The sequence below is a fragment of the Thamnophis sirtalis genome, unplaced genomic scaffold, assembly GCF_051295495.1.
Source record: "Thamnophis sirtalis isolate CommonGarterSnake01/CBP01778 unplaced genomic scaffold, rThaSir2_p1.2 scaffold_1, whole genome shotgun sequence".
NCBI classification, from domain to species: Eukaryota; Metazoa; Chordata; class Lepidosauria; order Squamata; family Natricidae; genus Thamnophis; species Thamnophis sirtalis.
This window is the reverse complement of record NW_028261381.1, coordinates 73,480,572-73,494,696: the sequence shown is the minus strand read 5'-3', so window position 1 is coordinate 73,494,696 and position 14,125 is coordinate 73,480,572. Positions and strand designations below refer to the sequence as shown.

Below are 14,125 nucleotides of genomic sequence, written 5' to 3'. Positions count from 1 at the left end.
ACGTGGTTTACAGGAAGAGCGCAGACCAGAGCCAAAGGCAGCCCGAGGTCCTGCTCGCGACTGTGCAGTGCCTCTTGGAACCGATGGAGGCGAGCGAGAGCCCCGAGCATGCCTCCCCCCCCCCCGAAAGTGCCAATGAGAAAGATGGTTCTCGCTGATTGGCTGTCATTGGCCAATCAACTTGCCCTCCGATTCGTAATATAAACATCATGCAGAGGACCGAAGTTCGTTGTTGTTTCTTCTGTCGTAAGAGATCTCTGCTAGTGAAAAAAAGGTAAGGATTTGTCATTTTCATGCAGTGGCTTTACGTGGTAGCTGAGCCGTAGTTGAAGAAGAAGAAGAAAAACACCACTTCTTCTAGGCGGGTATTTTCCCTTTTTCTGTGTCTTGCTGGAACAAGAGGTTTTTGCAGATGCTTTTCTGATACAGCGTCCAATTGTGAGAATTTGTTCATTCAACTAAATTCAAACTACCAAATTAAATTATTTTTTAAAAGTTTCTTGAAAATGCATTTGCAAATATGAGCCGAAAAGAGTGCAACACCGAGGCGACATCTTAATTCACCTGACCCACCACGCCCCCCCCCATCCCAGATCGCAGGTGTAGAGATTTGACCTGTCTGCGATCAGGAAATACTGGGTGCGATTTGCTCGTCGGTGGCTCCCGGCAATAGTTACTCAATAGATTTATGCAGGATTTTCCCCTGTTGCAGTTCCCTCAGTCCAGGAGAAGAATTTAAGATGCAAGTGGTGATAGCAAACGACTATATGGTGCAGAGAGAATCCTGCAGTATATCGCTTTATATAGTTCTGCAGATTGCATGCAACAAAAATTCTTGCATGCTGGTAGGAGACCTACTTAATGTTATCTCTTAATGTGTTCTCTGGTAATGTGCATATGGATGGGGTATTAAGCAAGTTGGCAACCAATATAGGAGGGGACACAGAATTTTGGAGCCTTTGCTTGCTAAGTTTATTTTCACCAGCATTTGAGCTGATGGAAAGCTATTTCTGTGCTACTAAAACACTTGAGTCTGTTTTGTAGCCTTCAATTGGTTGTTTCAATTGTTGCCATATGATGCACTGAAATGATGCAACAGTTTTTGAATTGACATACTTCAGATGGGCTAACTGCAGAGGGACTAACTTACAGAATGCATCCAAAATCCAGAACCTATGATTATTGTGGGGTTAAAATTTGGCAGTTGTGGCCACTTCATTGCTGCTGCAGCAGCCAGCTGTCATCATATAATCATTATTTCCAATACTCTGTCAGCTTCTTACAAGGAAAATCAGTGAGTAAGTTACTCCTGCTGACACTACTCTTTTGCCTGCCAGTAATCCAGGGACCTGCCTCAGGTCCTGCCCCCGCCCTGTTTAATGAAGAGGGAAAATGTCCCCATACGTCACATGATGACGTAAGTTTGACATCCCATTCTGTTTCTCTAAGTATGGAAATACCTTTGAAACACAAGGTGAAATTTCCTGCTTTCATTGTCAACCTTTGTTTTCTTTCTGTAATTTCTGATGTTGAGTGAGGGAGATGATGAAATATGATGACAACATGCAAATGAAGTTATGTATGATAGTTATTTTTCCTGAAACAATGACTCTGTATTGGGGGTTGGGCTGAGGGAGAATGTGACTGGCCCAAAGTCACCCAACCAGTTTGTATATCCAGGGCTGGACTAGGACTCTCAGTTTCCTGGTTTCAAGCACTGTGTGTGTTTTGGCACTATTATAATATGCTGGAGATGATGTCTGCGTTCACAGTTTGAATAAGTGTAGCAAGGTGTTTTTTTTTTTGCTGGATTCCTAATTTTATTTTTTTTCCCTTTCCCCTAAACATCAGCAGTTGGAGGTGATTAATCTCCTTAGCAGATAATAGCATAGGAAGGGAGAGAAGAATAAGCAGATTGTGACAAATGGGTAGACCTTTAGCTGCAAAACCTGTTCCCAACTTTATGAAATATTTTGTATGGCTAAGTTCAAAGGAGCTCAACTAGCTGCTGACCTCTTCTTTGGGGTACACAGTGCAAACCTTTGCCTACCTCCTGGTCAGCTTAGCTTTTTGATCCCGACCAAGTCACAGGTGATTGATACTAACAACAACTCTGATCTGGACCAGAAGGGGTGGCAGGTGAAGTAGAACTGTTTGTTCTTCAAAAGACTTTTGGGATTTTTGTAACATAGTTTTTTTTCAAAATGTACCCCTTGCATATCACACCTTGTGATGGTGAAGTTTCCTTAACTGACTGTGACCACTCTTAAGTGCCACACAGTTGTTTTAGGGCAAAAGACCTGTTGTCATTTTCAAGTGCACAATATAATCAGCTGAACATTGGTGCACAAATTTGTTGTGGAATACAGTAAAATGATAAAGTATGTGTGGGTAATGATTTAGAAATGTTGTAAGGAGTTGCAAAATCTTTTAAAAACTCTTGTGGGTCTGTTACATAGAGACTACAATATCTTTTCACTATGGGTTTCTATCATATCAAATAGGAATTTTCATCTATTTGAGGCAAGTTTTGTACATTTATTGCTTTAAATATTTATATTCTTCCCTCCTGCAGTTCCTTCGAGATTTGAGAAAATCAAACTTGCAATATAGTCAGAACAGTCAAAATCTAAAAATAGTGTGAAATTGTCCTAATTAACATTTCACCATTTAAAAAGCAGGGATTTTTTTAAACAAAAATCTTTACAACATATTACTATGTCATCAAAGTAAGTTTCAAGCAAGTCTACCCCACAAAATGAGATGTTTGAATCCTTATCACCTGCTATCTCCACCCCTGAAAATCTGAAAGAGAACACACAGCAGTGATTATTTTGGTGGTCAGGCAGATCTATTTAGCTAAAGGGAGACATGTTTTGACTGATGCGCCCTTAAGTACATCTCAGTTTTTGCAAAGCACTTGAAGCATGTATTCATGTACGTTGTGTGAGGTCCCTCTTTGAAACACCCCAATTTAGTACCTATCATTTGAAAACTCTGTTTCATGATATAGGCTGGCTTAGAAATCTGGGAATTGGGGGCTCAATGGGTGAATGGTTGGAGAAGGTAGGAATTGTCACCACTACTGGCAAGGACAGCAAGTTTAATTTCCCTACTCCATCTGGAGGTGGTGCATAATTGCTTTTCTTCAGGAAGTGTGGCCAAGCTATGGTGTGCTTCTTGAAATTGTGATAGAGCACTTTCTGGGAGGAATGTGATAACTGAATGAGTTCAATCTGCCATATTGATTAGTTCACTGAGCTAACTATTACAGTATGATGTATCCCAGGTTTTATTTATCTGTCTAATGAATATGGCTGCCATATCTCCATTCTGGGCGTGCCAGGTTTTATTTATCTGTCCAATGAATATGGCTGCCATATCTCCATTCTGGGCATCCCAGGTTTTATTTATCTGTCCAATGAATATGGCTGCCATATCTCCATTCTGGGCGTGCCAGGTTTTATTTATCTGTCCAATGAATATGTCTGCCATATCTCCATTCTGGGCACTGCGGACAGTAAACAAAATGAAAACAGAAATTCATTAAAAGCCAAAACCCAATTAAAGGCCTGCATCAAGGCTCAATAAACACACAAAACCACCACAGGAAGATTATTATATAGTAGCATCAGGAACTATTTCATGACAATTTATTTCACATAAGTAAAGGTTCCCCTCACACATATGTGCTAGTCGTTCCCGACTCTAGGGGGTGGTGCTCATCTACGTTTCAAAGCCGAAGAGCCAGCGATGTCCAAATACGTCTCTGTGGTCATGTGTCTGGCATGACTAAATGCTGAAGGTGGTGCATGGAACGTTGTTACCTTCCCACCAAAGGTGGTTCCTATTTTTTCTACTTGCATTTTTACATGCTTTCAAACTGCTAGGTTGGCAGAAGCTGGGACAAGCAACGAGAACTCACTCCATTACATGGTGCTAAGGATTCAAATCGCTGATCGACAAGCTCAGCGTCTTAGGCCATGAGCCATCGCATCCCCTTTTATTTCACATACATGTGCACCAATGGGGAGAATGCTTAAGAGTGCTCTACCTAAATGAGATTAGAGGTATGCAAACCCACAGACAATCTTTCTCTGGGGAAAGCCCAAGTTTTGTAGCATCCTGCATTTATAGCTAAATATTGCAATCTCTTCTTGGTATTTCATATTGCTTAGTTATTAATTAATCATGATTGATAATTAATCAATTGATATTGCAGTTTTTGTGGGCTTATTTTGAATGGACTACCATGATAGTATGACAAACATTTATTGCTGAATTCTGGTCTGAAATAATTGACTTCTCTATTTCTAAAACTGCCCAGGGTATTATAAAAGTTGAGAACATGATATGGGAGCTGAATTTGAAGCCTACTTGGCTATGAAGTAATGAAGTAATATTATGATGCAATAAAAGTTCATAAACCTGAAATTAATATGGGTTACATCATCTGGTTGTTGTTTTGGAACAGGTTCTCCTCGGAGGGTTCTTCCATTAATCCATAAGTTACTCAGTGTAAGAAATAGAAACTTCTTTCATATTTCACCTGACAGCTACACAATGGCAACATCAGCAAATAAGGGGTGAGTGCTCCTGAGGTAGAATTGTAAAACAAACAATAATAAAAATGTATGTTTGTGCAGAGGAAAAGTAGGTTTGGGTATCCTTACTTTTATTCATACATTCTGCTTTTCAGCTAGTGAATAGTATGATAAATCTGTCAGTGAAGCCGAGCACTTTTCTTTTCTGCAAATAAGAGCTTTTGACCTAAATTACATTGAGAGGGATGGAAAAAAGCACCAAAGCAAGAAGAAATTGGGACTTCTTTATTCAAGCATTTGGAAGTAAATTCAATAGCATTTTCTTCCCTGTACATCTGCTTAGAATTTCAACTTTACACATCAAACCCTATAAATAAAATAACAAAAACCAAAATAATAGTTTTTACAATTCCATGCTGACCTTAAGATGCTGGCAGAAAGTGAACACAATATATCATAAACTTGTGAGCCAGCTTAATATTTCAGCATAGCATCTAACACATTCTGACATTTTGCATTTACACTCCTGGGTTGGTGGCAAGTCACATCACTTGTACTGGGATGTATTTTTAATATTTTGCCCTCCCTCTACAGATACAGTTGATTGTGTCTGTTCTATTTTAGATGAATCAGAGAGTCATACACATTATTACAACCTTGGTTAACCCAGTACTTTCCATGTATCTTGGACTAGAGCTCCCACAATGGTATTACTTTCCTGTCAGGTTAGTGGGTGTTGTAATCTAGTAATATCACTAGATAAACTTACACCTTGTGCTTCTATGTAGCAGCTGGAAATGTTGGGTTTCAGAACAAAAAGAAGAGTAAACAATGAGCATTACACTGTAAAGGGTGGGGGATTTACAACAGCCATAATTCTGCACTGATGTAATAGTGTAGTATAGGTACTTATTAGCCATTAAGAAAACTCTTGAGTTACTACCTCATCATACTCTTTCAAATTCTTTAAACTTAGAGAGAAAACTCTTATATTTATTTTAAAACTAAATGTTTTTTAAGAAAGTTTATCTGTATAACTAAAACAATTTTAATGGATCTTTTTAAACTTTTTTTTAAGATACATATCTTCAATAATATTTTGTAAACTTAGGAATTATTCAAGCATTATGTAGAAGAAAAATGACAGATTAAAAACTTCCTTTTCTGTCCCTCTTCCTCTTAAACATAAAAGGTTTCCAAGTTTAATTTCAATAAGATTGTACAAATTTAAGAGTAACCCATTCATCCCAGTTTCAAATCCACTTTATAAGCACAAAGCAGTGCATTGGAATTTGCTTTTAATTATATATATCAAATCAATAGAAAATCCATTTCTACTAATAAGCTTAACTAAATAGTGTAGTATAGGTTACTTATTAGTCATTAAGAAAACTCTTGAGTTACTACCTGTGTTATTTCTGGAGGAGTTACTCATATAAAAAATATTTTCCATCTATCTAAATATGATAACATTGCTGGGTATGTACTATAGCTCTATAGCTATTTGGCTTTGAAGGGGAGAAAAGGATTGTACACAACAGGTAGTAGAGTATCAGACAGATTAGGTTAGGAAAAAACACAGTTCCTTCCGAATTGTTGGCAGTTGCTTAGGGAACATCCCTCTCACAATTGTACAACTCTAATGTGTCAAATTAATGATTTGTTCTTCTTTTGTCTGCAAATTCACACTCTCACTGCCGTCAAGCAATAGATAAATGTTGCAGAACAGGCAAATTAACATCCACAAGGTAAACAAGTTCAAGTACAAGTTCAAAATAAGCACATCTAACAGCTATTGTCTGCCATGTTTGCCTGTTGACATTTTTCAACTTTGGAATAAGGATCAAGTGAGAAAACCAGGAAAGTCCAGACTAGATAAGAAAGTTGAAAAACATTCCAGAGTGGTGACAAACCATATTTGTATTGTTACCAAGAGAAGAATGGATGTTGTCTGTTGCATCATCACGTATTAAGCTTGGTTTGAGGGAGAAAAAGTACTAAGTTACACAAGGTTGCTATACTGTATATTGTGATGCTCAGATTCACCTGAAATGGAAAGGAATGATCCAAATCAAGCTATACCATGAAAAAAATGCATTTTTGTGAGGTTCAGGGGGAAAGGATTTGATTCTGGCTTCTTTATTTGAAAACTCTATTATGAAAACTGCACTTCTTTTTCTTAATTAGAGGTTTTATTGTTTTGTATAAGGTCTGTAATGAGATTTTGGAGATCATCCTGCATGTGGACTTAAGTCATTTTACTTGTGGGGAATCTGGGCTATAATTTTCAAGAAGTAACGTTCTTCTCTTTGTTCACTCAGGGATCCTAAAAAAGTTGGGTTTTTTGACTGGTTGATTGAACAGATCGACAGTGGAAGATACAAGGGTTTTTTGGACTGGACAGACGAGAACCACACAACCTTTCGTATCGGATGGAAGCATTTTGCAAAGAAGTCTCTTGTGGCAGATGATTGTCAGATTTTCATGGTATGAACATCATCTGCTCAAAATGATTATATGTATGTGTTTGTCCTGCCAAACTGAGTACTATCTTCTGTAACTGTTGCAAGCTTCTAATATTTTGAATAGATCATGATGTAAGCTTTCACAGGCCTACTCATTGATGCTGAAAGAAACTAACATAGCATTTTTCTGAAAGCTTGAAGAATTCATAAGGGATCCTAAAGTGACACTTCCATTGTAGGTTGGTCTTCCAGACTTTCGATTGTGGCTGCATATTTCTTCCTTTTTATTTTTGATAAAGGAGAAAGGGTGGCGGTAATAATATCTGATAGTTTAATGAAAACCATCTCTGAATTAAAAAGTATTTTAATCTTTGTTCTCATTGTAGTTGCATTCAGAAACTGCCCGTAAGCAAACACCTATTATTTATAATGGGTGGAGATTGACATCAGTTCTCCCATTCTGAGTAGCAGATGCCTCTCTCAGTATATGTGATTACTTTTATTTAAATAAAGTTTTATTAAGGTTTATTAGAAGATAAAATACAATGCAAATCAAGATTAAAAACTAGGGAGTGCGGGATAAAAAAGGAGAAAAATAAAAGATTCTGATTTCCATTTCTTTTCAACACAGTAAAATATTAATACATTTATGACCTCAACTTTTTACATTACCTATAATTATTACAAGCCAGTTCCATAACTATAATTATTAAATGTTCAAACCAAATCCTAGATTTCAGGCTTTTCTGTTTCAACCCCCCCCCCCCAAAGTAATAGTCCAATACAAACAAACCAAATCTCCTTGTTTAAAACAGTTTACATCACCATCTAACCAAATCCATTTTCCCCGTTGTAAGAAATGATATATATCTGTTTACATTTACTAATCTTTCTAAACTATGATCATCTGTATTAACAAAAATCATCATACTCTTTCAAATTCTTTAAACTTAGAGAGAAAACTCTTATATTTATTTTAAAACTAAATGTTTCTTAAGAAAGTTCATCTGTATAACTAAAACAATTCTAATGCATCTTTTTAAACTTTCTTTTAAGATACATATGTTCAATAGTATTTTGTAAACTTAGGAATTATTCAAGCATTATGTAGAAAAAAAATGACAGACTTCCTTTTCTGTCCCTCTTCCTCTTAAACATAAAAGGTTTCCAAGTTTAATTTCAATAAGATTGTACAAACTTAACAGTAACCTATTCATCCCATTTTCAAATCTACTTTATAAGCACAAAGCAGTGCATTGGAATTTTCTTTTAATTATATATCAAACCAACAGAAAATCCATCTTGACTAATAAGCTTAGCTAAATTTAAGTCATTCCCTCCAACTTGTCAACATAAAATAAAATATTTTGCTTCTTTGGAATATATATCAAATAAATAGAAACTTCCCTTTTTCTCAAGAGAGTCTCAAATATGATTTTTAAAACAAATGCGTTAATGTTTTCAATTTCCAATTCAATTTTGAAGTGGAGATCCCAAACTTGTACCTTTGTGGATTGTAGATTTACTTGCAGTTCTTTCAACTGCACTGGGAGGCTTGTAATTTAACCCATCATTTTGTGGGAACTGGTAATGTCAGATTTACGTTACAAAACTATTGTTGTCGTTTGTATTGGCAAACACTTGTGCTGTAGCCTCAATAGTTTGATAACTTTCTGCTTTTGGTTGCATCTCTGGATTACCTTTCTTCTTTGAGTAATTTGTGTATCTTGCTTCTCATTTGTGACATCTTTTGAATATGGTTCTATAAAGTGAATTATTTTGTTTAAATAATCCTCCAAAATAATTTTTGCAACCTCTTAAGTGGCTTCGATGTTGCATCATCTTCTGTTTTTTAACTGCCTCTTGTTGTAAAGAATAACTTTTTTTAAACAAAAAACTTTTTGTAATCAGTATCTCCTGACCAATCAGAATCCATTAAGTTGGAAGATTTCAGCCTCCCACAACAAGCTATCCAAAATTGCAAATTATAACTACCAATGTTAAATAAAGGTCACAAATTCATGTAAATGACAAAATAAAAACCTTTTATTAAGAGTAACAGGTTGTGACTAAAAAGAACCTCTTTTAGCTTAGCAAAGGTAATAAGAGTAGACTTCCCCATGTGGCATTCTCCAGATGCTGGATACTTGCATTTTTGAAAACTTGCATCTCTAACACACATTAGAAAGGGCACAAAATTTGAAGAAGCTCTACATGAAAAACTACACAATGAAATAACATCTCTAGTTACCTGTTCAGTACATCTTTACCTTTCATAAAGTTTTGGACTATTTGCTTTTTTATTAGGTTCTGATTACCCTATTCCTGATTAGTTGAATCAGGAATTAGACAAGCTATCTTTTGTGTTTACATTTTAATCTCTTTTTTGTGTTTTCATATAAAAGGCATGGGCTATATATAGCAACAAATATTTTGAAGATATAACAACTCTCAGTAAATGGAAACGCAACTTCCACTATGCCCTGAACAAAACAAAGAGATTTAAAGTACTGGTGTCAAATGAACCTGACTTTCGCGAATACAGAATCATCCCCCTGAAACCAAAAACTGATTCAACAGCTAATACCTCTTCTGGTACAAGTAAGAGTTCTTATGTTATATTTTTAGCGTAGAGATAGAGAGGGATGCATTTCCTGTGTATAGGAAATGATGAGAAAAGTTAAAAGTCTGAGGTTTTGAAAGGATATCATTTAAAAATAAATGGTGGATATCCATACAGGTAATCCTTAAACTTATGACAGTTATTGAGCCTATCCATTTTAATTGTAAAGCGAGAGGAAGTTAATTGAAACTCTTAAATGAATGAGTCCCCATCCTGGATCAGCCCAATGTATACATTAAACAATGTAGGAGTGAATGCAGGAGTGGTTAAATGTGTATGGAGTGCCTCAGGGATGCTTGCCTTGGGTCTTCCAGGGCCTCCACTACCCCCTGAGATACCCCCATGCTCTGCTTCATTTCCTTGGGGTTCCCACAGCCATCTCCATCCCTCACAATCCCTTGCTTACACTTTCAGAGATCTGGAGAACTCTTACTGGCCCCATAGAGTCTTACTGGCCCCATGGAGCAGACATTTGCAAACTGACCTCAGCAAAGCAGCATTTTTTCTGCCTTTCTGCATGGCCTCTTTAACTCAAAACAGGATAATGAGCCAGAGTTTTTGCTTCACAGTTTCTGTATTTCCTGGTGAAAAAGTTTTAAAAGGAAGGGGGCAATGAAAGGTTAAGTGTTAGAAGGAGGGGGAAGAGCAGCTTTGCCTTCAAGGTCAGGTTGCAAAGAAGGCAAAGCAGCTCCCTCTGTATTGCGCTTTAACAATTAACTCTTCACTGTCTGCCTCTGTCTCACTGCACCATGCTCCTGTTCCCCCCCCTTTCCTTTTAAAACTTTTTTCACCAGGAAATATACAAACTGCAAAACACAAACTGTAGCTCATAATTCTGTTTTGAATTAAAGAGGCCATGCAGAAAGGCAAAAGGCAGGGGAAATGCTGCTTTGCTTAGGTTAGTTTGCCATAACACTGAATTCTGCAGATCTCCAGAAGGTGAGGCATTGTTAGGGGTTTAATGGGGAGAAAGCAGTCCTGGCAGGGCAAGGATGGGTGGGGAAGATAGGTGTGCATGCTGCCGCATCTCTACAAAATTAGAAGCCACCCAGTCGTTCATAAGTGCTAAAGATGAGATAACTTGTAAAATTCTTGTCTTCAAATCATGGTCATAGGTGGCTTTTGGGAAGTCTGTTTTAACTTTGAACAGGCACTAAATGATCTGCCATATCTTGAGGATTACCTGTATTATTCCAAGCTAACTTTGCCAAGCCTTATTTTAGGGAATTTAATTGCAATAGCAACATCTGCATACATCATAGACCAGCAACTGCATCTTAAAGTACTTCACATTTCTAGAATCATTTCATATATGAAAAAATTGCAGTGGTACAGCATTGGATTTTTGAACAAGGATTACCAATTATTAGGCAATGTGCAATAAGTACATTTCAGTTTAGTAAGTGTTAATTAAGATAGTATGTTTCGGGCTGGAATGAACTAAGAGAGTGAACCAACTGGATCTGGATACTTGAGAGACCGCCTTCTGCCGATTACCTCCCTCCGACCGATTAGATCACACAGGCTGGGCCTCCTCCGGATTCCATCCGCCAGTCAATGTCGACTGGCGACTACACGGAGGAGAGCCTTTTCTGTTGCAGCTCCGACCCTGTGGAACGATCTCCCCGTTGAGATTCGTACCCTCACCACCATCCAGACCTTCCGCACAGCCCTCAAGACCTGGCTCTCCCAGCAGGCCTGGGGATAGGTTTCCAATTTACCCGCCCGAGTGTTGACTGTTGAATGCATGTTGTGGTTTTACTATTTTATTTTTGGTCACTTATTGTTTGTCCCTTGTTGCTGCACACCCTTCCCTTATGATTGTAAGCCGCCCTGAGTCCCCTCAGGGAGAAGGGCGGCCTATAAGTCTTAATAAAATGACTAAAAAAAAATGACTGAAAAAAAAAATGACTAAAAACTTCATAGCTTGCTTGTCTTTGTCACACTGTCAGCCTCTGCTTTGCTGTTGCTTCGGCTGCCATGAAACGGGGAGGGAGGGCATGGTATTTGGGAGGGGTTACTCATTGTGCTGGAGGAAGGTTCTGGAGTTCAGCTGCTGATCGGACTACGCATGCGTGAGAGTTTCCCGCCAGGACTAATGGCACCGACATTCCATCTTCGTGATTCCTTTTGAAGTTATCTCGCACCTGACACTTGGGAGAATTATGATTGGACTGTAACTGTGATGCCAAGGGGAGGGGAATGGGCTATTCTATATATCAATTGCTTTCGTGCCTAAATATTCAGATTTCGCTGCGCTATGCCTTTAATCATTTATAATTAGTAAAAGTACACTTGCTTTCCACACATGGAGACTTGTGGTCTTTCTTTCCTAATTATCTAATGGAGAGGTGCTGACAGTAAGCGAAATCTCACTTGCACCCCACCAGGAGATTTCAAACTTTCAGGGGAGGTGCCCTTTCAAGAAGAAACGAAGACAACGTCTTTGCACGCAAGCGATGAAGACATTGAAAAGGAAACCGCTGATTCATCATTAACTGAGGGAATGGCTGAGTTGAAAATAGCGGCCCCTGCGATCCCCCCCCGTTCGTCCTTGTCTGTGGGACAAAAGGAGGACAGCGCAAGTTGGGATGCTGGAGATCTTGCCCGAACGAAGGCCCCGAGAAAGAGTTCAAACGGAGGACTTTGAACAAAGGTACTCTATGCAAAGATTCGGGGAGGGTGAAGAGGCCGTGGGGGGATGGGAGCAAACTAACCCAGAAACCGCTTCTCCCCCCCCCCCCAGCCAGAGCAGTTGCCAGAGCTGGGGGCCCCCCTAGAAGACGGAGAATGGCAAAAATCCCTCCCTTAACTGTGAAATTTGACGGGAATCCGAAAAAACTGGGCCTCTTCATTATGCAAGTTTATAACTTTATGGAAATTTATGGCCCCGAATTAGAATCGGATGACCTAAAAGTCCAAATGGTGTTGCTTGCATTGGAAGAGGAGGCGGCCGAATGGTGCTTAAGTCTACACCAAAGCAACTCCCCCCTCCTGAGAGATTTTGATGCGTTTATGACTGCGTTTAAGAGAAGATTTGATGACCCCCTGAAGTTTATGACCCTCAGACAGGGGGATAGACCGGTCTCTCAGTATATTCAGGAGTTTCAACACCTGTCTGCTTATATGAAAGGGTGGTCTCAAGAGTGATTTTAGTGATATTTTTTTTTAGTGATTTTATTAATATTTATAGGCCGCCCTTTTCCCTGAGGGGACTCAGGGCGGCTTACATAAAATGGGGAAGGGAGGGTACAGACAATAAACACAAAACAATACATAGAAGTAAAATAGTAAACAACATTCATTCATCATTCGGGTGGGGACAGATTATCTTTATCCCCAGAAAAGGAGCTTCTAGACAAATTCGCATTAGGATTGAATGAAGACATTTATCAACAATGTGTGAATCGACACCTCCCCAAGCGCGTTACCGCTTGGTATGAAACTGCAGCAGACATTGAGCTTGATTTGATTAGACTGCAACGTGCAAAAGAGGAGAGAGAGAGAGAGGGAGAGAGAGCAGAAAAATCACCCCGCCAACTCAAAGGGCCCCTCCCCGCATCAGGGGTGAAAGAAAGGGAAGCTCCGCAGGCACATCCAAACCGCTCACTTGTTTCCGTTATGGAAGGGGGGGGCCACCGCACTCCGGAGTGCCGCACTAAACTCCCCGCAACCGCCCCACCCCCTGCCAAGAGGGAAGGGAAGACAAGCAAGGCCCCGGACAAGAAAAAGAAAGAAGCTGCTTTCGCTGCGGACGCCATCTCCCCCCCACGGTTCATGCAAAACGTGGAGGGAGAAGCTGAAGCTTCCACCAGCTCCTCTGATGACTCCGAGGACGACGCCTTGTCTCGCTGGGTGAGTTCAAACAAAGGCCCCATGCTGATCCCGATAGAATTAAGGGTTCCACCCGATGGGGTGTCAGAGCAGCTTCCCGTCCTCCTTGACTCGGGTTGTTCCCGATGTATGATCAATCCTGCAATGGTGGAGAAACTAGGCCTCAAGTTAAAAACTTTGAAAACCCCTATTGTCTTTTGCCAAATAGATGGGTCCATAGCAGGGGGTGGCCCAGCCCACTTCTATACTGAACCTCTTGAGATGAAAATGGGCACCCACATAGAATTAATTTCTTTTATTGTGGCTCCTGGAATGGACAGGCCCCTCATTTTAGGCCTCCCCTGGCTTCGAAAATGGAACCCTCACATAAATTGGAGGGAGGGATGGTTGCGCATTCGCACAAGCACGCCTCCAGAAGGGGAGGGCGTTTCCCCGGAGCCTGTTAGCTGCAGCTCCGCTTTGGCCGCCAGAGGGCAGGAGAGAATTGAAGGAGAGGAAAAGATTCCTAAAGTGTATTGGGACCTGAGAGGAGTTTTTAGTGAAGAATCTTCCGATAAACTTCCGCCCCACAGACCTACTGATTGCTCCATCGACATTTTGCCCGGTGTCAAGCTTCCAAAGCCCCAAATATATTCCATGTCCCCTAGAGAGATGGAGGA

At 39.6% G+C, this 14,125-nt stretch overlaps 1 protein-coding gene across 1 annotated transcript in view; it reads left to right on the top strand.

The window, feature by feature from the left end:
* Positions 1-225: 225 nt before the first annotated feature.
* Positions 226-14,125, top strand: part of LOC148049565 (interferon regulatory factor 3-like) — a 36,260-nt gene continuing 22,360 nt past the window's right edge. The window contains exons 1-4 of the mRNA XM_087704079.1: positions 226-274; positions 4,475-4,586; positions 6,866-7,031; positions 9,415-9,610. Coding sequence (XP_087560205.1) covers positions 4,564-4,586; positions 6,866-7,031; positions 9,415-9,610 — 385 coding nt within the window. The 5' untranslated portion in view covers positions 226-274; positions 4,475-4,563. The remainder of the gene's footprint in view (positions 275-4,474; positions 4,587-6,865; positions 7,032-9,414; positions 9,611-14,125) is intronic.